This window comes from Aethalodelphis obliquidens, unplaced genomic scaffold (genome assembly GCF_003676395.1).
Source record: "Aethalodelphis obliquidens isolate GAN/ISIS:26980383/991018 unplaced genomic scaffold, ASM367639v1 scaffold34, whole genome shotgun sequence".
Classification (NCBI taxonomy): domain Eukaryota; kingdom Metazoa; phylum Chordata; class Mammalia; order Artiodactyla; family Delphinidae; genus Aethalodelphis; species Aethalodelphis obliquidens.
In genome coordinates this window covers 8,188,467-8,216,286 of record NW_020837978.1, presented here as the reverse complement: position 1 = coordinate 8,216,286, position 27,820 = coordinate 8,188,467, and the positions used below count along the sequence as shown (strand labels likewise).

Genomic DNA, 27,820 nt, shown 5'->3' with positions numbered 1-27,820 from the left:
GACCTTGCTCACAGTAGGTACTCAACAAACATTGAATTGAATGTTGAATTACATATAATACTTACACAAATAGCCGTTAAAAGAGTCTCGCTGTATGGCAAAGTGGATTTTGTTTCAAATCCCACTTTTGTTACTTCCTAACAGTATGATTTTAGGCAAGCTACTTCAGGTCTCCATTTCCTCATTTATAAAATGGGAGTAATAGTACCTGTCTCATCAGATAGTTGTAAGGTTATAATATATGAAAATCATCTGTTTCTAGTACATAATAGGCATTTTAAAATGGCAGGTATTATATGATGCATTATAAGATACATATAATATATATACTCAGACATATAGGTGCAGAAGCATTATATGTATAAAAATGTAAGAGGAAACCTTTGCTACAATTGTTTATCCACAACAAAACTGGTACCGAGGGAAAGAGACAGTCATGACTGTAAAAATTCAAGGGGGAAGTGCACAGGAGGTGAGTGGGGCTCAGGGAAACCATATCTCTAGCCTACTGCCGTCAGTTAGAGTGATGGAGATGTAAAGTAAGAGGCGTTGGTGATCTATTTTTAGATCATTTTAGGGTTAGAAAGAAACTTAAACAAATTGGTTTGAAATCCCAGCCCCTGGGACCATGGAATTACTCTGCAGTAACATATAGACTTAATTACCAAGGCTCCTTGCCAAGATAAACACAATGGTGCCACTGGGAAGAAATCCTCTATTTCCAACTTAAAATGAAGAGAATAGCTACCAGTTACCTAGGCAATGGATGACTGCAGAGTATGGGCACGGAAAAGGGACCAAAAAAATAAAACAAAAAAACCCTGTTTATACTTTGTCAGCAACACCCCGTCCGTCTTATTTACTTTGAACATTCCAGTCACCCCCCTGCGGGAATTCTTACTAGTTAATGAGGACGCCGCAGGCCTGGGGAACATTACAGCTTAGCTGCAAAAGACTGTCTTCCTGAGGAATCTTCATTTTAAGATAAAGGCCTTATTGGTGACCTTTTCCACCCTCCACTGGAAAGAGTGATTCAGAAGGTGGACCATGTGATCTAGGTGAATTGAGGCATATGCTTTGAGGAAGATGGAACAGGCACTCCAGAAAATAGAAGTAGTGATGGTGTGTGACCGTGAGTTTTCATGGTTGAGATGGAGGGTGGGACAGCTGATCATGGAGATAATGAAATTGCCAGTGCAGTGTTTTCAAATACATATACTTGGGCCTCACCATGGATTACTAAATACAGGTTTATTCTTTAAAAAAAAAAAAAAGCCAGTCCCTTACCCTCAACCTCTTCCCCAATTAATTTAGCAATTAATTGTGCTAAATGGTATTCAGGTAGGTGGTTCATGAGCCTTATTCAAAGGCTGGGTTCACTCACATGGAGGCATCTTATTTCTTTGCAGATCTTGGTGTGTATGTTGCAAATGAGAATTCCTCCTGATAGTTCTAATATGTCAAGGTAATAGTTATGTTACCAAAAATGTTCCTTATGTGGAACGTTGATGTTTATGATTACCAGAAATAAAGACTGATCAACCATGAATACGTAAAAGTGCAAGCACTGCACCAAAACGCTTGATAGCTCATTTTGAATTTAATTCCTTTCTTTGCTCTTTGTGTGTGTGGGCAGGGCGGGGGGGGGGGGGGGGGGGGGGTGTGTGTGTGGGAGGGTGTTATTTGTGAAACTCAGTAGAAAGTTGCAACCACCAAAAGGCATAAATGGTTAGGATTTGAACCAGATCTTTCTATTTAATTAAAGCAATATTTATTTAGACAGTATGATGTCATTAATATTTTTCCTACTTTATTTTAGTTATGCTGTCTCTTGTATGAATTAGCCTTAATCTCATTGATTTGTGGTAGTCAGTTTATTGCCCTTAATTTAGCACCTCACTCCCACAGAAGATGGGGCTGACTCAGGACTCAGGCTTCTCTGTCCCCAGGCTCTGTGCTCTACTGAAAGACTGAGCTGGGATTCCGTCCCCCAGCCCCCAATAACCATAACAAGCAATGCCAGCCACTGGGAAGTCAGGAAAGTGGACTTCTAGACCCTCCAAGCTTCTAACAGGACATGTCAGTGATCTGTCCATGAGTTCGTTGTTACTGTTTTTTGTTTGTTGTTATTAATCATCCGTGGTATGACTTAGAGTTAGCAGGAAATGGCTTGAGTGGACCAGCAGTGCTGCAGAACCATCACAACAGCATTGGTAGAGCAAAATTTTGACGTCTTTTTTCCCTTGAGTGCTCCTCTGGGTTAGAACTTGCATGTTATTCTCTGATTCTCCAATCTTTTCCACTCAGAGCTAAGTTCGATGAGCATCCCCTTAAATGGTGGGGAGGGTAAAGGAAGGGGGTGATAGGAACACAGTTAGCCCAGTGGCATTCACTGTGAAGCTGGACTGCTTGACAGTCTCACAGAGGCCAGGATGCCCTTGGAATAGATCTCGTTCCCTTATAAAGATCAGCTTGTCAATGAGAGAACAGTCCATTGACTAAACCTAAGATTCTTATCAGTACTTATCTTCTTTCCTCCCAAATCCTAAATTCAGCGAAGGCAGATCCATTAGCAAGATATATACTTGGATGCCTGTCTTTTATTTTTAGTTTAAAATATATATCATTTCTGTAGGTATGTATCCACGTTTCACAGACCCCAAAGTGGGACAGATGGTCTGACAATGGGAAGGATATTTGAAACGGGGACTGTCTTGGAAAGTTTAGGAACACATGGTCGTTCTAGCTGCTTCAGAGATCAATCAGCCATCGAAAGCATTATCCCTTTTGCCTTATGCCAGCCTTTTATCTAACTTGTTTTCAGCTTCTTATCAGGAAATTATCTAAGAGGCTTTTTTAAAGTGGATTCCGGCAAATTTTTTATATTTACCTGTAAATAATATTTACCACGTGACATTTGCTGGTAAATAACGAGGTGGTCCTTTTCTTTCTCCTTGCAGGAGTAGGAATCTTTAGCGATGAAGGAAAGCCCGTTTTGAAATATGGACTGTGCAGAGAACACCTGAGAGCACTAGGCAGCGAGGGGGATTGTGTTTCAGTTGCTCTTGTTGAAACCTGGCAGGATAGCTCTGTGCCTCACAGCCTGCAGCGTCTGTATCCAGCCTCCTACCTCCCTTATTAAGATCTTAATCACAGATGCAGCCTACTTCATTGCTGGAGGGAAAGAATTTAGTTTCTCTGAACTGTGTCTGTTTTTTGGTGTGGCAGGTGTCATCATCATGAGATCATTTCTGGTTTGTTTTCTTTCCCCGGAGGAATTTTTTTTGGGGGGGGAGGAGTACAGTTCTTAAGACAGAACTTCATGAGCTCATACTAGTGCAGTAATCATAACTGTGCTTTGATTTTACAGAGACCCTTTCTTCTGAAGATATCAGAGTGTTTTGCATGTATAGTTTCATGACTCCTCGTGATATTATTAAGAACATGTTCATTATCCCCATTTTGCAAATGGGGAAACAGAGGCATAAAAGGCAGTGCTTTCATTGTCATTAGTCTTACAAGATGAGGACCAAGATTAGACTCTGTTAATTTAACAGTGTCATGTCCATCCCTCTATCTGGGGTTTCTCCACCCCAGCACTATTGACATTTAGGACTGGCTGATTCTTGGTAGTGGGGACTGTCCCTCGCATTGCAGGATGTTTGGCAGCATCCCTGGCCTCTACCCACTAGATGCCAGTAACACACACACACACAGTGTGACAACCAAAAATGTCTCTGAACCTTGCCAAATATCACCTGGGGGGACAAAATCCCCCCCCCTAGTGAAAAATCACTGGCATAAGCTCCCCTATTTCCTTCTGCTTAAAAATAATTACCTTACTGGTTTTATGTAATAGAAGCCCAAAAATGCAATCATAAAGCCGCTGGCCATAATCTTATCATGACCAAGGTTGGGCTTAATGTTAACGGTTCCTAACCAAAAGGAAGCTTCCTCTTCTGTGCTTAGTGCGAATTTGTTCAAGTGAATACCACAAAATACCAAGAAGCATAGGGTCTCATTAGGTCACGTGTAAACCATCAGACCATCGCAAAGGCAACCTGAATCCTCTGAAGTCTTCCTTTGGCTTCATTTTCCTAATAGTCCACCTATTATATATAAAATATATAAATAAATAAAATAGCTTTCTTCAGGGCCCAGTTCCAAATGCATGTTCCATTAATAATGGGCCTCGAAGAAAACTGTTTTATTCTCATAAACTGCTGTGGCATATGTACGTGTAGGAGCTTGTCTATATCCCCAGCCACTAAACAATTTCATTAGTTTCATTCTGAGGTTTTCTTCTCCTCCATTTGCTTCTGCCATCTTTCCTCTCTCTTCTAGCTGAGAAGCTGCAGCTTCTAAAAATGCTTTCTTGGGACTTCCCTGGTGGTGCAGTGGATAGGACTCCACGCTCCCAATGCAGGGGGCCCGGGTTCGATCCCTGGTCAGAGAACTAGATCCCACGTGCATGCCACAACTAAGAGTTCGCATGCTGCAACTAAGGGGCCTGCCTGTAGCAACTAAGACCCGGCACAACCAAATAAATACATAAATATTAAAAATTCTTTCTTGAGGCAACTGCAGTGCTGACAGTATACGATTGTACACACCCTCTCGGCCAAGTGTGCAAATCCATTTTTTAAAACTCTTTGAGGACCTCACAAGTTAAGTAGGATAATAGCAGTCAGGCACCAAACCTAGTTCAGGGGTCATCTAAAAGAGTTCCAGTGAGGGGTGATGTCCAAGTTACATCACTTGGGTTCTGGCTGGGAGGCAGATGAGGGTTGCTAGTATGTGTACATATTGGCACTCATGGGTTTAGATATAACTTCATACCTTGGGGGTTGCATACCTTGATGTAGGAAGATAAGATATATGGGAATGTAAAAATAGGAAGATCTTTCCCTTCTTTCAGATACTTTATTAGATGTTAGAACTTGTGTGTTTTGACTATTGAGAAATGATACAGTTTTTGGAATATACTGTAATATTTGTGGGCTAGAGTCTCCTACTCCTTTATAACTTAATTCTCGTTTCACTTCCCCAAGTACCTGGATGTTAGAGGGATTTGTCTAGACAGGCAAATAGAAGTGATTTGATGCTAATACTGTAATGTTGGCTGAAATCCAGATGGTTTTTTTACCATTAATAAACCTATCTTTTGGGTGAGTGGGTGTCAGACCTTCATCATTATATGGCGCCTGTCAGATTTATCTAGGGACAGACCCTGAAAAGCGTTTGTGCCTGCCCCGTGTTTTTGATCCTTTGCCAATACACTATGCTTAAATCTATCAAAACCAGGCAACCTGGGACAAATGCGTATAAATTCTGAGACTTAATAGCAGCATTACTAAATTCTAAGATGGAGAAGGTTCTCAGGAAGCATACCCTAGTCCAGTGGAAAACATTCCTAGATTAAGAAGGGAACCAGATGCTAGTTCTGGCTCTGCTGCTGATATAATAAGAGACCCTCTGGGCGGCAGAACAAGAAGACTGGGCAAGAGTGATCTCTGGGATCCCTTCATAGTCTAATATTCTAGCCTAGTCGGTCTGGTCAAGCCATGGGTGACTTCTGGTTCTAAGTACCCACAGAAACCTAGGTGTTCTCCCACCGTCTTTCAGACCCTCAGGAGTTACTCAAGAAAACCCCAAAGACCACAGAAGAGTGGAGAATTGAGTTCTTCAAGACATAGGTATTATTTATGATCATCAGAGTTGGGAGGAAAAGCTAATTTATTTTACTCACATACTGTTAACAATCAAATCCATCCTCCGCAAACGGCCAAGAAATAATAGAAGTTGGCCATGAAGTCACACATACACATGTACACGCACATGAAGAGGATGCTATGGCTAACCATCTTAGAGGATGTGAGGACTTGGGGCAAAGTAAGTGACATGAATATTTAGAGAGAGTCCAAGATACTCATGTAAGCTTTATAACTACCATAGGGGTTTAGAAGCACTTTCCAGAAAATGAAAATCATCGGCTGAAATGCGGTCCAGGTGCTAAAGGGCTCTTTGGTGGCATGTGTTGGACACACCTCCCCAGGGGTCAGGAAGTATGAGCATCATATCTTCTAACTCCTAAACCTAAAAGCCTAGTGTCTACTACTTAACAGTCTCCAGAGGATTCAACTCTTAAAAAAATTCAACATTCCAGATATCCAGTGTAAACCAATATTCCAAGAATCAAAATCCAGACACTTGTAGATATCCATGTTTTCTGACTATGGCTGTGTCCTTCTCTGGGGAAATCCTGCATCCCCCTGTATCCTAAAGATGAGGGTAGGAGGAAGCCAAAGGGGTTGGATGGCCCTCAGACTGAGTTGGTTTTTTTTTAATTGAAGTAGAGTTGATTTGCAATATTGTGTTAGTTTCAGATGTACAGCAGAGTGATTCGGTCATACGTATATATATGTGCATATATCTATATTCTTTTTTTCGATTCTTTTCCATTATAGTTTATTACAAGACACTATATTCGAAATCTTGTAATAAACTATAATGGAAAAGACCTAAGCTGGTTTTCGTCGGCAGACAAACATAAAAACACAGGATCCTTTCTTTCTCTTCTCCAGTGTGTCCTGAGACTGACCTTTCTGATGCTCATCCCTCAGCCACTTCCTTTGGGACCGATTTTCTTGACAATGGCCATTTCCTTCTTTACTGTGTGTGTGCGCGTGTGTGTCCCTGCCAGAGTCCAGGGCTAAAGTTTGGGGGGTTGGGTACAGGAAAGCCACATTGTTGAGAATGTGGCAGCCCTGAGGCTTGGCAGGAGCTCCTGCATGATAAATATAGAATGAAGTAAAATAATAAGAGGAAGCTGGGCCATTGATGATGCTATCAGTCCGGGGGGGAGGGGGGGGACACACCAGGCATTGTGTCTCATTTTTCTTCAAACAGCAGCATGAATGGTCATGGAAATTATGTCACACACCTCTCTGTATTTGGAATAGCAGATAGTTTCCCTGGCAATAGGAGTAATAAGCTTTCTTGACATTTTGATAGTAGTGGGGGAACAAAGAAAAGGGCAGGGAAGAGCAGGGTGGTGTGGAAATGATCATGTGACCTGGAGCTCTCTTTACTTGCTGTAATACTGCACGGCATTTTCTGCCCAGTCCTTGGGCATAGCCTGGGAACCAGGAACCGCAGAACCCAAACATTCTGGCGAAGCATGAATGGTGCTCGGTCATCTACCGCCAGATGCAGGTTGCCACACTACAGGGAGAAAAGGCCTCTTACGGAGACCATTGTATTTAATCAGACGGGGATGGCCGGCTCCTCCTGGCCTTCCTGTTTGCTCAGTGGTTGTGGCACTAGCTGCAGCCTCCCCATCTGCGTCATCATCCTGTTTTAACAGGGAGGGACGGGCTCTTTCCTGCTCGCCGTCTCCCACGTTCTCTGGCCGTGAGGCTTAGGTGACTTGGACGTGCCATTTATCTTTCTGGTTCTGTTAGTTCATCTTCCCATGTCCATTGGAAAATTTCAACCGAATATCTTGCTGACATCTCTAGAAAACCATTTCACCCTCTCTGTAGAGAACCAGGAAATCAGAGTCCAGAATCCATTTCAATTTAGCAAACACTTAGTGAGTGTGTATTTTCTTTCACACACTGGTTCTGAAAATGCCAAAGAAAGAACAGCTTCCCTGAACTTAAGGAGTTCCCAGTCTTGATAGGGACAGTACAAGTCGTACTATAAGAAATACTGTCACAGAGAACTAGAAAGGAAAACAATGAGATAGATTTTGGGAAGAGAACTCTTCCGGTGATGTGGAAGATGAGTTTGGAGGTGGGAAGAGGTTGAACGCAGGAAAACCAGTTGGGTAGCAATTGTCATTCCTTCCCCCCGCTCCCCCCCCAAAAAAAAAAAAGTTGCTGAGGACCTGAGCGAGGAGTGGCAGTGAGGAAGAAAAGCCAGGTCCCAGCTGACTGAGGTTCAGATTGTGAAGTGACTCAGCAAACCTCTGAGGCTCTGATCTTGGGCGGCCTTATGCCTGCTGTTAACTGAGAGAGATCAGGAGAAAGGGGTTTTGCACTTGTTGAGTGAGAGGTGAAGATACTCATTAGACAACTGGAAATATGGGACTGGAGAGCAGAGGAAATATCGAGGCTGGAGCTGTGGATCTGAGTGTTACCTGTGTGTTTAGATGCCATCGGCATGGATGAGACGTCCTGTAGAGAGCAAACTCATAGAGACGAGAGATCCCTTTGGAACATGATCACTAAAGGGACAGGAAAAGAGATTAGTCTGTGAAGGAGGAGAAAGAACAGTGGTCATGAGAACAAGGGAAGAGGGAGGACCGGGACATGGAATCATGGGAACCAAGGACAGTTTCTTCTCAAAGATCGGGGTGGGGTCAATGCTAGAGGCTGCTACAATTAGCCTCAAATGGGGTCTGTGACTCTAAATGCGGATTTCCCATCCTAATTAGAACCACAGCTTTTGTAGCACATGCCTCTGACTTTATCCAACACCGTCCTAATTCTGGAGCTGGAGACAAGAGGCCCGTGTTCTTAGCTCTGTGACCTTCTAGCCAGCTGACTTGGCAAATCATTAACTTCTTGGGCCTCATTTTTCTCATTTGTAAAGTGAACGAGTTGAACTGTAATTGTTTGAAGTGCCTCTGGCTTTCAAGTTCTATGACCCAACTGTTTGGGTGCTTTGCCAAGCTCTAGCTGTATTTCTAACTGCCAGCCTCTGGAGCCTAACCATCCAGCTGGATATAGGATTACAGAGCTCTCTTATCTTTCCTTGATGTGTTTCTGTGTTGACCTTTCCTGCCCTGGAGATAAATATCCCAGGGAGGGTGGGAGAAGGAGTAGGTCTTGAATAGACAGACTGCCTCTCCTGGGTTTCTGTAAGATATTCAGATAATCACCTTCTGACTTTGTGGCCTTAAGGAATCACATCTCTGCCCTGCAGGAAAGGGTCCCTCCACCTTGTCCTAGCCAGAGAAATTAACTCTTGATCTGCCTGCACTTTTAAATGAGAGGGTTTGTGTCCTGGCGGAAGTTAACTTTGCTGTTATCTCCTTACTAAACTCTTGCCTCAACGCACCAAGTATTTTCAAAAGCCAAGCTCTTTACCCCGTGTTATTCCGTACTTTCTGATGGATTGTACTCTTCTGGAATCTAATGAGATGTATCCATAATTTGTCCAGTAATGATAATAATAATATAATATCAATAATGTTATAATGATATAATATTAATAATATTGTGGTAATATTAGTAGAATGATATATCATTATAATTAATATAATTATATAATAATTCGAATAGTGTTATATTAATATAATTGATTAATTATATTAATATAATATATAATAATATTATTAATTATATTAGTAATATATTATTATTTTGTCTCTTGAATGCAACCAATAGTTTCATTATTGTTGTTTAGAGGCAAATACTCAACAAGAGGTTACAGTGAGCAGAACTCATTATTAATTCAGAGAAGTACTGCTTCAAGATACAGTTCTCCTGAAGCGTAATTGTGAGCAAGAGAAATATCAGATGTGTATAAAAATATATATAATAACAACATTAGAATAGAACCAGCCTTTGACGGAGAACTGTGGAGGTGATCCGCTAGGAAGCTGAAGATCAAAGCTCCATCAGCACATTAAATAAATAGTCATATCTTCCCAAGTCTCCCACGACGTTAAAGCACTTGACTGGAATTAACTCACTGAATGCTCACTGCAAACCCATGGCGTAGGTATGTTACCCTCATTCTCATTTTACAGATGAGGAAGTTAAGGTGCCAAGGGGAAGAGTAACCTGCCCAGGTCACACAGCCAGGACCCCAAACCCCAGGAACTGATTTATTCCGTAGACATGACAAAAGGAATTGTCACCTTCAGAGCTTTACCGTAAAATGGGACGGAGCCCAGTTAGGAGGACATTGTGTAGTAGGGCTAAGGTGGCTTAGAGCTCTGGAAAGAGAACTGAGCCAAGAGACCACAGTTCTCTTCCCATCTCTGACTCCACCGGTGTGGCCTTGGGCAGATGATAAACCGCCCCCCACCCCAGATCTGTTTCCTCATCTGTAAAACAGGGAGGTCAGGTCCAGGTGTTCTCTGAAGGTCTCAGGAGCCGTAACCTCCTGTGTGGGAGAGTGGCTGGCTGTAGATATTGGCTCCCTGTAGCCAGCACAGATATTAAATAACTTACTCGCATTCACCCGAGGCTGAGAATAACTCCCAGCATGTGAGGTGTCAAGCTGGCACCGGGTGCTTCCACTCGCGGCTGCCAAGCTCTCTGAATCCCAATCTCTGGGAGTGGTGGCGGGGGGGGAGGACAGCTAGTCAGAAATCACCTTGTGATCATCTTGTGCATCTGCAAGAGGCTCTCCAGGTTTTCCTGGAGAAGCAGCTCTGGAGGCCTGTCTGGAAACAGGTTGCTGCTTAGCTGGTGGTGGGAAGGTCACTGGAACAGGAGACGAAGACCATCCAGAGCAGCCTTCGTACAGGGATTTCTATCTGCCTCGAGTCGGGCGTGGTCTGGGGCTCCACTTCATTGCTTGATGGAGCTCCGTGGATGTGACCCAACTCCGAATGCCTGGAGTTCATGTATGCTGATGAGGTCTGCGGTCCTTCACCTTCTACTGTTTTCTGTTTCTTTTCTTTCCCTTCTTGGTAGCCAATGTAATCGCACAGCTCTCCACCCTCGGCTCCCATAGGACTGGTTCCACCCCTATCACTTCTGACTTCACCACAGGGCCTCCTTGCCAGCCATTCCCAGTTGTTGAATGGGCCCCAGAGAAAGGGGTGGAGACCAGAGCCGTCAGCTCACCTCCTGTTCTATCATCACAATAAAACTTGGGTGGAGTAATTTCCTTCTGATCATTTAGGTACAAAGGACCAGCATCTTGTCTTCTTCAACTCGATGACTTTTCTTTCAATAACGGGACACCCAAACGATGGAAGAAGAGAAACAAGAGATTTTAGGATTAGGACACATCCTTAAATGGTTCCTCAAACCAGGATACGGTGCTGTATGGTTTTATCTTTCAGTATGTGGACTTTTAATTGTTAGAAGGAACACAGAGCTTCCTAGAATATAGATACTAAGTAAAACGTTCACCTGGAACTCAAAGCCCTCAGTATCCCTTTAGCTTCCCTTACTGCTCACCTGTCCACATCATAGACTTCCTGGATCAGAAAACTGTCAAGAACAAGGACTTCAACCTTATTCTTAAAGAGCATCACCAGGCTTCCTGGGCACTGAGCTCTAGGGCTTCGTCTCTTTTCCTCACTGCCTAAGGGGACTGTGGTTAACAGTAAAAGTAGGAGCCCCTCAGCTGCTGACTGGGGGCAGACCCTCCCACGGCACAGCGCCTCCACAGCAGAGAACCAGCCCACAGTGCAAGACCCGCGGTTACGGGGCGGATTACAGGGGGAGATGATTAACGGATGTCAGTGGTAAAGGAATGAAAAGCATGAAGCTGAAAGATCGAATCCACATTTTTAGAGAAGAAAACAGGGGGCAGAAGTCCAAACAACAACAGCCCCCAGTGCCACGAATGTGTAGTCACAACACACTCCGGCCAATCAGCGGTCTTTTCCCCACAAGTGATCATCATCACAGTGACACCTAGTGCGTCCCAACTTTCTAGCGAAGCACTAGAGAGATCGCTTGGAGTTTTCTGACGGCTTGCTATGAATTTACAACATTCCCCGACTCCTCTGTGTGCTGGGAAGGAGCAGGCATGGGGTGATGGCTGCCATCGTGCTGCGAAATGTGACCGATGCCAAGAAGTGAAATCTTTGGAGCCTTTGAAAGGCTTCCAGGAATGTCAGCGTGCACCGCCTGCCCGCTCTCCGCTGAATGCCTACTTTGGCTGTCTCCTTAGTACTGAGAGTGCCAGACAGGCCTTCACACAAAGAAAGAAAGTGTTTGGGGCCCATGAAAGGGGAAAGCAGAGCCTTTCCGATGTGAATGGTGAGATTCAAGAAGTAGGAAATAAAGTGGCAGGGTGAGGAGGGGCCCTCAGGAAAGGTAGGAATAAAAGACCAAAGAGGAAGCGATGGTATCTATCTACCTATGCGGGGTAACTTCTTTGTAGCTCCCCGCGATCGAATCTGGAGATGTAGACTTACCATCACACTACACTCCATGCTTGCTTCGCATGGAAAGATCGCTTGCTTGTAGATTCTCCACGTATCCAAGGACCTCTTGATCAACTGGGAATAAGAATTTTTACGCCCTGCCAAGTCAGAGATCAGTGTACCTCTGTTTCCATTTTAACACTGAATATCAATGCCATTTGTGCTGCTTGTTGTTGGGGATTTTCTTTGACTCGTTTTACCTCCAATATATTAACAAAATAAGAGATGTCTGTTGTAGTACATCTGAATATCTTGGAATATTTTATTCCTTCGACTGGGTTTAAGAAAGGAAGAGAAATGTTTTGTAGAATGAACCGTTCTCTAACCCTTAGCCATGCTACTCATAACTCCCTGGGCACAGCATGTACTGCTGGAAGAAAGCACTCTGTGGCGTTCTGAGCTTTTCCAAGGAGGCGGTCTGATGTCATTGGTGGCAGACACAGTATGTATGGATCTGTCTTCTGTCTGCACCATCTGTTTTTCTCCTTACAGGCTATTGTTCAGATTCTTCTCTTCTCTCCAGGAAGTGTGCCTCTCCATAAGAGCACGGGCTTTAAGTGTTAAAGGGACTGAGCTACTATTCTAATGTGGATTCCCTCTGTTCTTTCCTTCCTAGAATCTTATGGCAAGGGCCTTGTACGACAACGTCCCAGAGTGTGCTGAGGAGCTGGCCTTTCGCAAGGGAGACATCCTGACTGTCATAGAGCAGAACACGGGAGGACTGGAAGGATGGTGGCTCTGCTCCTTACACGGTCGGCAAGGCATTGTCCCGGGCAACCGGGTGAAGCTTCTGATTGGCCCCGTGCAGGAGACCTCCTCCAGTCAGGACCCGCCTACTTCTGGACTGATGCACCAGCCCTTTGGCCAACAGAAGCTCTATCAAATGCCAAACCTCCAGGGCACCCCTCGAGACACCATCTACCAAGTGCCACCTTCCTACCAAAATCAGGGAATTTACCAAGTACCCACTGGCCATGGTACCCAGGAACAAGATGTGTATCAAGTCCCACCATCAGTGCAGAGAGGCATTGCAGGGGCTAATGGTCCCCACTTAAGTAAAAAGGTGAGTGAACAACAGACTGGATTTTTGTTCTTAATTTTTTCCACTGTACTCAAAGTGTGTGTGTGTGTGTGTGTTTGCGCTCCTAAAATAAGAACTTGAAGCTTCCAAGAAGTACATCAAAGTAGTAAGTATATCTTCCAAGAAGTAAGAATATCTGAATACCTTAGCTTGAGTATTATTTTTCCATTCATTGGTCAGCAAAACCTTCTTGAACGCCCACCCCGTGCCAGGTACTGTTGATCCCTCACCATTATGAGTTCCCGAGCCGTGCCAGGTCATACTGCATCATCAAGTGTTTCTCTCCAAACTTCTGATAGACCTGCTTTTAGACCTGGACTCTGCACTCAGTTTCCAGTCTTTTCTCTTTCTCCCTTGAGTGGTACAAGGCACCACATTTTGCACTGCCCTAACAATTTGAGATAAGTAGAAAATCGATTTAATTTCAAACATCTAGTATATTTTCAATGCTTGTGATACAGTGATGAATTCAAGAGTGAATCTGGCCTCCATGATACTTACGCTGTAGTAAGGAGACGTAAGCAGACACTGAATGTCAGGTGGGGAATTGTGCTGTGAAGAAAATAATACCAGTGAACTTGTGGAGGGTAGTAGCCAACACAAAGGCGATGCTCCTGGGAGCATTGCAGGGGAAGGCTTTTCTCTTCAGTTTGCTGGCAAATTCCAAGGGCCTACAATGGGTCCAGTGAGGTTTGGTATTAAGAAGGGACTAATTTAACAGAATAAGAAAAGATCCCTGAATCACAAGAGGAAAGATGCAGTTGGACGCCAGAAAGAGCTGTTGATGCTTAGAACATGACGTATACATGTGCCCTGCCTTGCGAAAACCTAATACAGCATTTGAATTTACAGTCCCAAGTAGATTATGGAATATCTATTTGCGTGATAATGGAATCCTCTGTTGGAAAAAATAAAGGAGGGGGTGACTTACTGTTGGATTCCTTAAATAACGAAGCCACGAATGTATTTTCAAATCACCTTTTATACAAAACGTGTGTTTTACAAAACACTGCTCAAGAGCACAGGTGTTACATAAGCTGAGTGTATAAACATTAGGAGGAATTCCTCAAGACGTTAACAGTTTTCCGACTTGTATTGCCTGGGACAGTGATCCCTGTCTGGGGGTCATAGACTGCGCCCGTGACCTTTCAAAGTCCTTCTCACCCCAGGGATTTTAGATTCAAAGGGAGAGTCAAACCAGGCCTCTGTCTCCAGAGGGAAAAAGAACAGTTGAAAGGTGTGACTATAAATAAATAACTTCTCTCATTCGTAGCCCTGCTTGTGTGCATCTTAAAAATAGCCCTCCCTCATCGGAGCTGGTGTGAGGCAGACGGGGGAGGCCGGCATGGGAAATGCTTGGCTGAAAGGTGGTGGGGTCTGAGCTTTCATCACAGTTTATTTTGGCAGGAAGGTGACATGTTTTTCTCTTTAGACTCTACCTTTTTAGTTCCAAGTCTGAAAAGTCTAAAACTTCGGACTTCCAGCCATGTCATTTGCTATAACTGTACTTCAGGTTTGTTCCTGGACCCTTGATCCATTTAGAGGGGAGAGAGTTTGACACACCTTCCCTTCGACGGAGGTTGGAGTGCCGGGGTTACCATCGGGCACTTGAACTCAGTGTTTTTGTTTTTGTTTTTAATTCTAAAATCAGTGGAAGCCTTTATGTTTAGCAAGAGGTAGGTGGTTCCTGTAGCGGGAAGCCAGCTTCCGGAAAGGCACTCTGCCAGCCCTCCCAGGGGACGCCACAGACCTGGGGGAGGCTTGACCAGAGCTCAGAGGTAGGCAGTGCCCCGAGTCCTGCGCTTCGAGCAGTCGGGGTCTGAGGTGGTAACGTGGTGAGGCAGGAGGGGACGGTCCTGGCTCTTCCCTGACAAACACCGTGTTCTCTAGGACACCTGACCTCGCCCTGAGTCACCTTAGTGCCACTGGTCCTCAGGCTGCCGCCTCCATCCTGTCCACTGGACCATTGGCTCACGCCCCATGGGAGTGGGTGTGCCCTTTCCTTTCCTCTCCATCTCTTCCTTCTTTCCTTCTTTTCTCTCTCTCTCCCACCCCCTGTTTTTGCTTTCTTTCCCTCTCCCCCTTTCTTTCTTCCCTCCTTCCCTCCTTCCTTCCTTTGTAGTGGAGATGGCTTGGCTGCTAACAGGTGATTTTAACCTTCTGAGTAAAAACAGCTGCTTTAAAAACTTCCATCAACATCTCCCTCGGTGACGTTTCTGACTCAAGACCTTCTCAATGGGTGAGAATCATACTAATGACTTAAGCCACGGCTCCAAGAGTTCATCTCAGTACGGGGGATCCGGCAGGGTTTGCTTTGAGTTCTCATTGTAGTAGTTTTGCTGACTTACTAAACAGCCCCATACCCGTTTCTCTCTTTTAATTTCCCATCTGTAAAATGATGGTGAACCCAGAACTGGACATTCCTGGTGGCTTACGTCATAGTCCTTAAAAGTTATTAAAGGAGAGAAAGAGGAGGCAGTAGAATCTTGTTCTGAATCACTAAAGTGTGGTTCTAAAATCTTAGGGAACGTAAGAATCACCTAGAGAGCTAGAGAAGGTGAGTTGAGATGCAGATTCCCAGGCCTCCCCCAGTGTCTAGCCCCAGGGCCGGGGAATCTGCATTTTAGTAAGCTCCTGGGATAGTTCTGGGGGAGGTGGTCCAGGACTGCACTTTGAGAAGCATTGTTACAGGGCCATGAAGGGGGTTGGATATGTTCCAATCTGTGATTCGGGACTTTCCACAGTTAAAGATTCCCTTGATGTTGCTACAGACTGCAGGCTTCAGAAGTTTTATCCACCACAGTTTTTTCTACTAATGAATCACATAGGAAAAAAAAAGACAGTGAATTCTGCCTTGTATCACTCCAACTTTGCTGTCTGGGAAACTCCAGCCCCCACCCACCTTCTTGCATTCTAGCCACGTAAAATGAGATTCATCACTTATTAAATCAGTGGTTAGAGAGAGAAAGAAAATCATATCATCTCCACCCTTTCCTGAAACAAGGAGACAGCATGAGGATTGTGAAAAGAGCCTGGGCTCTGGGGTGAGGGCGACTCCTGGTTCTGTTTCTTTGGTAGCTGTTAATCCCTTGGCAAGTTACTGAACTTCTTTAGACTTCAGTTTCCTCATCTGTCAAATGGGAATAATCATAACTATCTCCTAGGGTTGCTGTGAGAACTCAGTGAAACACTGTATGGAAAGGATCTGGCACAGAGTTGCACAAAGCAGGGGCTTAAAAAAAATTAGTGCCCCTTGCTTTGATTTTCTTTCCTTTCTCAGAGTTTATTTTGAACTGATCAGCCCTGTTTGTGTTTCATACTCTGCACTGAATATGCAACTACTCTATTGCTAACATATATTCTGTTCTCTTTGAGTGTGTGGCTCCCTCTTTGGTTCTCCAGAAATTTTGTACAGGGTGGAAAGAACTCTCAAAGTTTATACACTGACACCTTGACTTAATTTCATTGGTCTTTTTCACTCTGGGTTTTGTGTGCAGGGCCGTTTTATCCATTAGGCATTGTGGGCAGAATGCCGGAGGTCTACGAGAACGTTGGAGCACTGAATAAAAAGTCTTGGCTCCGAAATATGAAACACAAAAACTTCAAAATAGAAATTAATAAACGTTTAGACAAACGTGCAGGAAACAACACAACGTCAACCTCATTAACTGTCACATTTCGATGTCATAACTGTTTCATTACATGTGAAAACAATTTGTAGGTTAGATTTTTCTCTCTTTGCAAAGACTTCTAAATATGCCTGTGATTGCCAAGAACTCACAGGCATTTCTAAATTAAATGAATTACTCATAGTCCAATAATTTGAAAAGCTGAATTATATTTTTAAGAAGTGTCCTCGATTTTTTAAAGGCAAAATTGTAGTTAATATGGGACTGTGGTTTGGAGGGGACGATTTAGACCCAAACATCAAAAGCATAAGGTCTACAAAGGTCTAAAAGAGCTTAATTTCTCTCCTTCAAAGATCAAAACCTGCCACCTGACTTGATCCACTTTGTGCCTGACCTTCACAGGGAATTACGTGTGTTTCTCTGATTATTCTTTGGACATGTCGCTTTTATTCTAACTGGTGGAATTAGATTTGCTTTGCATCCTTCTGAAGATCAGTTTGGGGCTAAATTATGAATTCCATTAAGGCAGGCAGAGGCCATGGCTGTCTCTTTACTGCTATAGGCCAAGCTCACAGTAAACCATCAGCACACAGATAACGAGTGAATGCACAGGCAGAAGTGAGAAACGAAGCATTTAATTTGAGTTGACCTTTAAATAAGCTGAAAAGTGGTTCTGATCTTATCACCCCTTCACCATCACACACGAGTCAAATCCCGTGTCCAGCTCATTAGTCTGTTACGACATATGTCAGATTTTACATGGTCATTTTCCCCCAGAAGGCTCTTGGAGAGTGTCACCATCTGTTTTCTGAAACGTTAACTCTCCGTTCACAACAAGTGAGCATCCAAAGCATGATGTCACGTTCAACTTTTCTGAGGGCCTAACTTTTATGCATTTTGCCAAATTTAGACAACAAGATTAGTTAACACGTCTGTAGTCGTCTAAAAAGGAGAACCACACTTTTCCCACTGAGGAACAGTGCTTCCTTTACCTATGCTATTATGTATCTACTGCCTTTCCTCATCTGTGCTACCTGTGAACTCCTATTCATACTTTAAAACCCATTTCAATGTTCATCTCCTCTGTGAAGCTTTCTCTGCACCCCAACAGTTTCTCCTGCCTCTGTGGTCCCAAAATATGTTGTAATTTCACTTAATCTCAAGGGAGCACACAGGCTTATTAAAACTTTAATGGCCCACATTTATAGTGTGTATGATGGACTGGGCAAGTACTGCTTTGGGGGTGGCACTCAGTAAACTCAAGTAACAGTAGGATTTATCCAAACCCCATGACATCATCTTTAAAGACCATTTCCTACCTTCCAAGGTGAGACATAGCCCAATATTGGCAGGAAATGATTCAAAGATTTTAACCAGGTCTTCCAGGCCCATTCCTTGAAAGGTAACATAAGAACCATAAATAGTTTATGCTGCAATGTTTGTGCCTTCTTAGACGCTGAGTCATCATAAATTACACACACATGCGGGCACACACACACCCAAAGCCACTGGTTAGGGAACTGAGGACTTCCCTTATTGGGATGTGAAGCATTGCGAAATCTGGTTGCCCAGAACAACACTCATATACCAGCAAATCAACTGCTATATATTAGCAGTATGATTGTCTACCAACAAGTAAAAATAGATTAAGAGGAGATGAAAGCTCCCAGAGAAGATAAACTCTGACTTCACCTCACATTCCTTTGTTCCCTTCCTACACACACACACACACACACACACACACACAAAATCATACACACCCTCAAAAATACTGGGGAGAATCAGAGTTTGACAGGGCAGAGGGTACCTCCAGTTTCTTCGCTTATAAACTCAATAAAATATGACCCTGTTCCAGAATTATGCATTCCTATATAAAGATAATCCTGATTTAAATGAATTTTTTTCCTCAGTACCATGGCTTTTTAGTGTATGCAAAGAAGTGATTGTTCACCTAAAATCTCCACCCTCAAGAGTCAAGATAAAGTTTAAATCTTACACAAAATTCAAGGTCCTTGAGCATTTCAAGGGCTCTATGACCTCACTTCAAAAAGGAAAAGTATCTCTTCCCAGTTAAGTCACCCATGCCAGTGGAATGAGCAAACCGTGATACCTCCTTAGAAATGAACAAAAGTCTTTTTTGTTTGGTCAATGCCAAGGCCTTTATAAAACTCATAGATAATGCATATTTCTAGGAAGGATTTAGTAACTTCTTACAAACTCACGACGAAGCGAACAGAGGTAATCTTCCTTCCTTCCCGAATGATTTCATGCTAAGTGACTGTGCTTATCGGAGAGACTAGGTCAGCATCATACGTAGTATGTTGGCTGGCTCAGTAGGTAATGCTCTATTTGTGAGGGAGAGAAAAGAATACGGAATTTTGGTGCTTTGACAGTAAAACTGAGACTTACTGTTGGTTGAACGCGTTTTTAAAAGCAGACTTGTCTGAGTCCCTTGTGCAAAATGCAGAGCTGGGCGCCTTCTTAAATAGCTGTGCCGTGAGCCTTGTTGTCCAGGTCCCCGTCCAGAGAGGCACCCTGCTCCTGTCTAAGGGGCGCAGGTGCGACTCACTCGGGACATGTATGTCTCCCTTCAAAGCTGTGATTCCAGCAACGTATGAAGGGCACCAAGGAGTCCTATCTTTAAAGGGACCCCACAGTCGATCAATTTTTGAAGCCAAAACAAATCCCTTAGCAAGGCCATCATCACATCGGATTCATCTGAATAATTTTTATAATACTTGCTTTTCTTAAAGCATGGTGTGCTTAAACCAGTTATTTCTCAGAGTAGTTACGCATTTTCACGTTTCAGCATGTTATTAAGCTACTCACTTCTTTTAAGAATCGTTTTAGATCTAAAGTGGGGTGACGTGCAGGTGCCTTTGAGCTGGGTCGCACATTAGGGGCGTTACGTGCATAATCTCATCTAACCCTCCCAACAGTCTCACTAGGTGTTCGTCACAGCCTCCACTTTACAGGGGAGGAATCTGAGGTCTGAGAAGTGAACTTGCTGAGGGACGTACCTCTAGGAAGAGGCAGGATTGATACTTGAGCCCACGTCTGTCTGACTCTGAAGCTAATGACTTTTACGTCCCAGCTAATGGTTGATGTTGCCAAGCCCTAAAATAAGAGGGCATATTTAAACACCAGAACCCTGTGTGCTAAAAAGCATCCTGTTGGTCAGAAAGAATGAAAGGCACTGCCAAAGGCTCCCACCTCAGATCCAGAGCATAGCCTCAATGCTGAAGGAGTCTGAGTTAACGACCAAGGAGATGCCCGCCACCTGGCTGCAGTCACTTGCTTCAGGGCAGGCCGACCCTCAGAAGGCCTGAGCGGGTCATCAAGGTGCTGTAAAGACCGTGGTACCAACGTACTGCTACATTGGCTTTCTCTGCCATTGGAAACACCGTCTTTTCAAATGACTTCACATTGCTCCAAGTGAATAACTTCATTTAACCAGATACAGTCAAATCTCCCAGAACTGGCTTGCCAGTGTGAAAGGGACACCCCCAAAATATAAGATACCCAGATTTCAAGTTTCGCTTCTCAAATAAGGAAGTGACTTTCTTTAGGAGTATTTATTTGTGAAGTTAGGGAAGTATTTATGTGTAAGTTAATCTGTCTCACCGTGTAGCCTATAAACACTGTGTAGCCAACGTGGCACTGGAAGGGGGGGCCCTGATGGGCTGCTGGACCCCATTAACCGAGGTGCTCCTTCACACCCCTGTGGCCATCGAGCTGAATAACCTCTGAACTTTAGTCCCCTCAACTGTGAAAGGGAGAGTAGGGTTGGATTATCGCTTAATGGTCTTGGCTAAAATTTTATGACCCAGACATCCTTATCTGATTCTTTCCCAGAGTCACTTGAAAAGTTGAGTAAAATGACTTGGCCTCAAGATTCTTAAGAAAGAAGAAAAGACACTCAGGCGCTGATGTAAATTTCAGTTGACCCCTACGTTTTGGCATATCCTTCTTTTACCTTCCTTTAGGATCCTGTCCACCTTTTATCTGGAAACCGCAGTCTCCTTCAGAGGATAGAACCATGTCTTAGAAAGCAAGGAGCAGGCAGGAGCACGGGAGAGGGGGGTCTGGGGTGCTGAGCGGGGGGCCACAGAGTTCGCGGACTTGGTCCCATACATGAGAACGCTTCCGGGGAGCGTCCCGTTAAGAACTCTCCTCCCTGCTTTGTTACCAAGAGCTAAGAAAGTGTGTCATCCTGGAACTCGTTTTCTGCCCATTTTCCTCTGTTTCACCCTCTCGCCTTGGGTGAGACCCTGGATGAGTCTGATGCCTCTTGAAGCGACAGCCCTGCCGCAGCCTTGGGTCAGCGCCGTTCAGAGCTGGCAACAAGTTCTGCCACGTGAGCTGTTTGCTCCATCCTCCATCATGTCGGGTCTCCCAGTTAAGTCACAGCGTCTTTCCTGTCCCTATTTAGGAGGAGACGATACCCATAGGCACCTGGGTGCAGAAATTCCCATCCCTTTCCTCTTTCCATAATCGCATCCCTTGAGGGCTGTCTGTGAGCACCTCTCTAAAACCCAATTCAAAATCTAGATTTAGTGCTTCGTGGTTTATTGAATTTATTTGGACAAAAAAAGAACCAAAATGCTCGTGCCTTTTATAGTTTTCACTCAAAGAACATTTCGGTCCATGAGATATAAAAAAATGGCTGTGCTGTGCCCATCTCTGTCCCAGACTGTATTCAGCTTCGTCCAGAGAAACACCTCAAACACTTGCAGAACCCAGGAGTCATTTCCCGTCATGTTCTTTCATGTTTAAACGCTTCTAGCTGCTCTTTGGCGCTTGGTCACTCCATAACTAAATATTGCTTTAGCACTTGCTACACAAAGAGCTTCCTGAAAGCAGCAGGGGAGACATGCTGGAGGCCTGACAATCGGGGCACTGTTTGTATGCAGTGGTTTGCCGCCCGAACGCTGTGTCAAAGGAAAGGGACCCAAGAGCGCCATTCCACCTCTGAGCTTTCAGCTGTGACTCATTTGAAAAAAGAGCCTGGCCGTGATTTAGACGTGGCTAGCAAAAGGCTACGTTCTAACATAAAATCAGACATCAAAATGTCTTTGAGGGAAAGTAAATCACCTCCCAAAATACAGGGGGAGAAATCTTGATGAGCACGAGAGAAGCAGTAGGAAGGGTTAACGGTGCACAGGGCCCATGAGGGTGTATTTTAAAGGCCGGACTCAGTTTTCATTATATTGTTGCTATAACAAGTAAATAAATGAGCTCACTGCTACACCCAAGTGGGGCAGAAAGAATTTATAGAGAATTAATAAATCCAGTCAGAGAAAAGCAACAAGTAATCTTGGATTTTAAACAGACAAACCTCCATAACTTTGCAGTTTCTGAAAATGGGATCCAAGTTCTAATGAGCAGCCAGTGATAATTCTGATGTTTCTTTTCCTAGGGTTTTCTTTAAAGGGAAAGGGTCACACAGTTCATGGGCTTTAAGACAAAGAAGTTATTATAAGATCAAATAAATACTATGGTGGCTCTGTTAATGCTTTTTAAGGGCATTTCAGTGAAATAAGTCCTTTCCAACAGGCAGTTTTAGAAATCAAAATACTCTTGTTAATGTACAGGTCCCAGAGATAGTATAAATAAAACTGGGTGTCAAGGAATTAAAGAAAGACAGGAAGCAATGTAATTTTACTTTCCACATATGTCTAGAAAAATGCAAAAGATGGCTGCTAATCAGGGAGGCCTGCTTTTGCGTTCAGATGATCTTAGGTGCTGTTAATGGCGAGGTTATCAATCTGTACTGTAATCATCATGGACCACCTGGGCTGCCCAGTTCTTGGCTAGGCCTTAGGGCAGAACACCAGGAGCTGGTTACACACCTTCCTGCTCTGCCGGATCCCTGGGCAGAACCCCACTGGGCCATTATCAAGGCATTATCTAGATATCAGAAGCAAAGCATGGTGTAATTCACACCATTCCTAATGTTGCTTTGGATTGTAGAGACTTAGACACAATGAAATCATGGGATACAGAAACTTAAAAGAGTGACAGAAGACTCCTCCCTATACCCCTCCAAGTGGGATTTCATATTACTTTTTAAAATTTTGTTAAAGTTATAAAAAATTCTATTTTTATGATTTTGGATTTCTTTTTTGATACGTACATACATCCAATGTAGAACTATGAAGAATAATAGTAATACACTAGAACAGGACCAAGGCCGCCGAAGTTCCCTGTGCTTCTCGCCATCCCATCTTGGTCTCATCCACTCTACCCAATGCTTCTCGCCATCCCATCTTGGTCTCATCCACTCTACCCAATGCTTTCAGTCAAACAGGAGGGTTTTTCTGCATCCTTTTTACTGTTTTGTTCTTCTTTCAGGTTGCTGATAGCATGGAAGGAGGGAAAGAGTCAAAACAGGGGCGAGCGTTGGAGGAGAGAAATGAGAGTTTGTGATAAGTATGTGAGCAGTAGGGCTTGTGCAAGGGAGCACAGAACATGGCAGGACCTGAGACCCTGTTAATCGGCTTTCACAGGGTCGGTGGGTGGGCAAGGAGGATCTGCCTTCATGAATGGTACAGCCTGCTCCCTTCCCACTTCCCCTTGCGCACCCCTGAATGGGCAGCATCTTGCTGAAGCTCTCCTAACCACAGGGCCTCTGTTTCTGCTATGCCCCATCCCAGGCTCCCACCAGCTCAGCTTTAAGGAGGCAAACTAGATGCCCAAGTAGACTTGCTGAGACCTTGGTACAAGTGATACCATGTGAACAGAAGTTGTCTTTCTAGAAAGTGTTTTGCTTCTAGACACTCCTCACGGGTGTGCGTCCTACTTCTCGGTGAGATCCTCTTGACACACCCAGCATGTGCTCTTCCACCGAAAAGAAATGCAGAGGAGAAATTCAATAACGTCTCTTGGGTTTGGGACTTTGCTGTCTTTCTCTTGGATAAATATCTTTATCTCTCAGATTATAAAGCACGTTTTCTCCTGGGGTTTTCCACTGGTGTGTCTTGTGCTGTTATGGTGATAACTGTGACAATGGCAACACTGATATGACCAGAGTAAAATAGTAACCCAAGTCAATACACTGCTGATCACCAAGGGCAAAAGTCTCTTGTCATCTATCACTTTAATTTGAAATTCCCATTGCCTCGTAGACCTCACTGGGAACACTGTATACATTTGTGAAGATTAGTCTCTTTTTCCATGACTTAAATATAGGGATGATTCAATTTTGTATTCCCCTACAGTTTAATCATGAAACATTTTGAAAGCAAACAGCCTTGAGATCTGTGATCACCAAGACAGAAACATCCTCATCCTATTTGGAAGGAAGCAGGAATGGGCTGTTTTGTTCTTGTTTCTGTTGCCTTGTCTCCCGAATTCCTAGTTATCTTTGATTGTGTGTTGGACATCTGTGGTTTTTAAAAAATATTTGCAGAAATAATACAAGGCCTGTAAAGCTGTTCAGAGAGAGTAAAAATCCAGAGAGGATTTTACCTGCTCTGCCAGCCTCACAGACACACATAAATCTGATTTCAGGCTTTGAGGTGTCCTCGCCAAGCCTGATGACGTAAAACCTAGCTTTAGCCTGTACAAGGGTAGGTTCACTTCCAGCTACTCCTTACTTTCACATGCGGCCCTTAGGGTCCCAACCCAAACTGCGGGTTGGTTATCAGGGTCCCTACCTTGGTGAGCCCTAGAGTCCAATGTTTCCCTTCCCCCATAGAAGCTGAAAAAACACAGTGTAGCCCCTCAGACCTGTCTTAGATCAGCAAATGCCGCCAGAGAAAAAGCAGCCTCAAAATTTGGGCTCCCCTCTATGAATTCCTTCTCCACTTTTCAGTTTTGACCTGGTAATCCTTTACTATCTTTTAACTTTTGACGTTATCAAGAAGATTTTTCATATATTCGCCTCACTTTTTTAAAGCTGTCTTCATTAGGGTGATTGATCTGAATTACCTAGTCCACAGTTTAAGCCCCAAAGTAAACTCTGCTTAACCTAGGTAACAATTATGATAAGAATAGCTGAGGCCTACGGGTTTATGCTTTGCCAGGTACTTTAGGTACTTGATCTCATTTAATACTCCTAATAGCCTCTAAGTATTATTACTTCTGTTTCACTAATGAGGAAACAGGTCAGGAAATACCTTGCTCATGTCGTCACAGCTGCTAAGTGGTAGAGCAAGGATCTAGATCCAGCTCTGCCTGGGTCCAGCTTACGTTCTCAATCACTCCCCTCATCAGACCTAATCCTTTCAATGAGCCAAAGACCCAATGTGGCCTTGGCCTTTGGTAGAAGACTTCATGCAACACGGGCCTGTCACATATTTTCAGAACTAGAGAAAGTATGACTCCTCTTCCTTTCTATTGTATTTTTTTTTTCTGATGTTAAGGTAAAAAGCAGTTAGTTTTCATTTCTTTTTGTAAAACTCCCCCATATGTTTCTGGCTTGTGGCTGAGAAGAACGCAGGTGTTTGGGTCACATGCAAGCTCTAGATTGGGGAAAAGGAAACCATCTAGTGGCCCTTCTTTGCCGCCATCCAACCGTGGTTTGCACCAGATAGTGGTGCAGGTGATAATTCTTCCATGGTGTCTGATTTCTCAACTTTACCTAACATTCACCCTGCTTTCTTGGCCACGCCACTTGCCCAGCACTACCATGCGTGGCTGATAAGACATGTCCCTTATCCCATGGGCCCCGCTCATCCTAGAGCTGACTTACCTGGAAACCAACCTCATCCTCTACAGGCAGACTGTTTAGTGTCCTCTCCAGATCCACACCAGTTTGCTTAAGAAAAGCCTTGAGTTTTCCTTTAGTTCATTAATATATTCAGTCAATACGTTTATCTCAGATCTACTATATTCAAGGCACTGTGCTAGGCCCTGCTGTTTATATACAAATGGAGGAGAAATGGTCTCTGTCTCCACAATGCGAAGAGAAGAGATGGTCTGAAACAGTGAAACCTCAAGGGTTAAGCAGTGTTAGAGATGTATATGCACACGTGGAAGTTTCCAAGGACGGAGATATTGTATCTGTCTGAGAAAGGCTTTGTGGGAGAGAGGCACTCAGGTTGGCCCTGAAAATTGAATGAAGTTTGCACATGAGGAAAGAAAGATGAGCGTCTTGGACAAAGACACAGTGTGAGTGAAGACGCAGAGGTGTGGCACGCAGGGCACCTGTGAGAAATGGAGTGGTTCAGTCTTGCCAAAGCACAGAACTGGTGAAGAGCTTTCAGGTCCTGCCCTTGGACTGAGGAGGAAGGAAGAAATACACAGATGAAAGCAAAGACTGGGCACCCTGGGGGCCAGAGACGTGTCGTTTGGCCAAGATGCTGTTTGAAATATTTGAGCCAATTTCCAAAATCAGATATCACATAAAAATCCAGATTTCTTTTCTCTTTAATCATTTAAATTTTATTTATTTTTTACACAGCAGTTCTTATTAGCTATCTATTTTATACATATTAGTGTATACATGTCAATGCCAATCTCCCAATTCATCTCACTACCACCCCCCACCTCCAGTTTCCCCCCTTGGTGTCCATACGTTTCTTCTCTACATCTGTGTCTCTATTTCTGCCCTGCAAACCAGTTCATCTGTACCATTTTTCTGGCTCCCACATATATGCATTAATATACGATATTTGTTTTTCTCTTGCTGACTTACTTCACTGTGTATGACAGTCTCTAGATCCATCCACATCTCTACAAATGATCCAATTTCGTTCCTTTTTATGGCTGAGTAATATTCCATTGTATATATGTGCCACATCTTCTTTATCCATTTGTCTGTCAATGGGCATTTAGGTTGCTTCCATGACCTGGCTATTGTAAATAGTGCTGCAATGAACATTGGGGTGCATGTGTCTTTTTGAATTACAGTTTTCTCTGAGTATATGCCTAGTAGTGGGATTGCTGGGTCATATGGTAAATCTATTTTTAGTTTTTTAAGGAACCTCCCTCTGACTTCTCATGAAAATTGGAAAGATCTGGCAACACAGGGAGTATTTTTTCAGGATGGTGGCCGGCTGGAGCTGAGGACTGGCTGCCACCTTTCAAAGAGTACGAACTCTGTGCCCCCAACACAGGATCCCGGCTTCTCTCTCCCTTCACCCAGGCTGCTCAGCCCACAGGCATCTAAGCGTAAGGCCATGGCTCTGCTACAGGTGCAGACTCAAGCCAACTGAATGTGGAGACACGAATGACAGACCTCAGGGCTCTGTCCCAGCCCACTGACTCTCACACCTGACGGTTTTCAGTGTTCCCTAGCCCTCGCTGCTACCCCAGACACAGACTCCCTTTTCAAATTTCAGCATGCACGGCTCTCAAAATTATGAGACTCAGAAGTCTTAACAGCATCTCTAAAACGCTCGTGCTGCCCAGAATCTGAGGCTCAAAATGGTGTGAATCAAAGTGTGTGTGGGGGGGGTAAGTCATGTTTGTTTGTTTGTTTTTCTACAAGCGGAACTGGTAGAGAGCTAACGTGACCCCAGTCTCCAGGCTTTAGATCCTCCCCTGCCGGGGTCCGGCCTCCGAGATTTAGTCCGTGGACTCTTCCCTTTCTAAACGTCTATAGTCTGCCCTTCTCTGCTTCATAGCTCTTCTCAAAGTGTCCACCTTCAGACTCTTCCATTAGTTGACAAGAACAGTATACTAACGTCCAAGGGAGGTTGGATCCCTCATCTGGACAGAAAATCCATATTTGGACAACGCACATCCTCTGCAGGGCAACCAGGAAAGTAGTCGGTCATAGAGCCCTGGGGAGCCCACGGTTCAGCCCCCTTTGTGGCAACGCTAAAGAGCTAAGAGGTCAGTTTGGTAATTCCTAAGGCTAAGCCCTTATAACTATAAATAAATACGCAGAATGAAAGGAATGCAGGAAAGAAAAACAAATGGAGGAAAAAAGGAAATGAAAAACCTGACTTGATTTCATTGAGAAAATTAGTTTTTAAGATGCCCTTTGTGTAGCAATTACATCAGTGCCTTGCCGTGCAAATGCCCAGGAGATTTCTT

At 43.9% G+C, this 27,820-nt stretch overlaps 1 protein-coding gene across 3 annotated transcripts in view; it reads left to right on the top strand.

Moving 5' to 3' along the window:
* The window catches only part of NEDD9 (neural precursor cell expressed, developmentally down-regulated 9), a 296,988-nt gene that overhangs the window by 258,083 nt on the left and 11,085 nt on the right, over positions 1 to 27,820 (top strand). For all 3 annotated transcript variants that reach the window (XM_027128364.1, XM_027128365.1, XM_027128366.1), the window contains one exon: positions 12,741 to 13,187. In XM_027128364.1, coding sequence (XP_026984165.1) covers positions 12,741 to 13,187 — 447 coding nt within the window. The remainder of the gene's footprint in view (positions 1 to 12,740; positions 13,188 to 27,820) is intronic.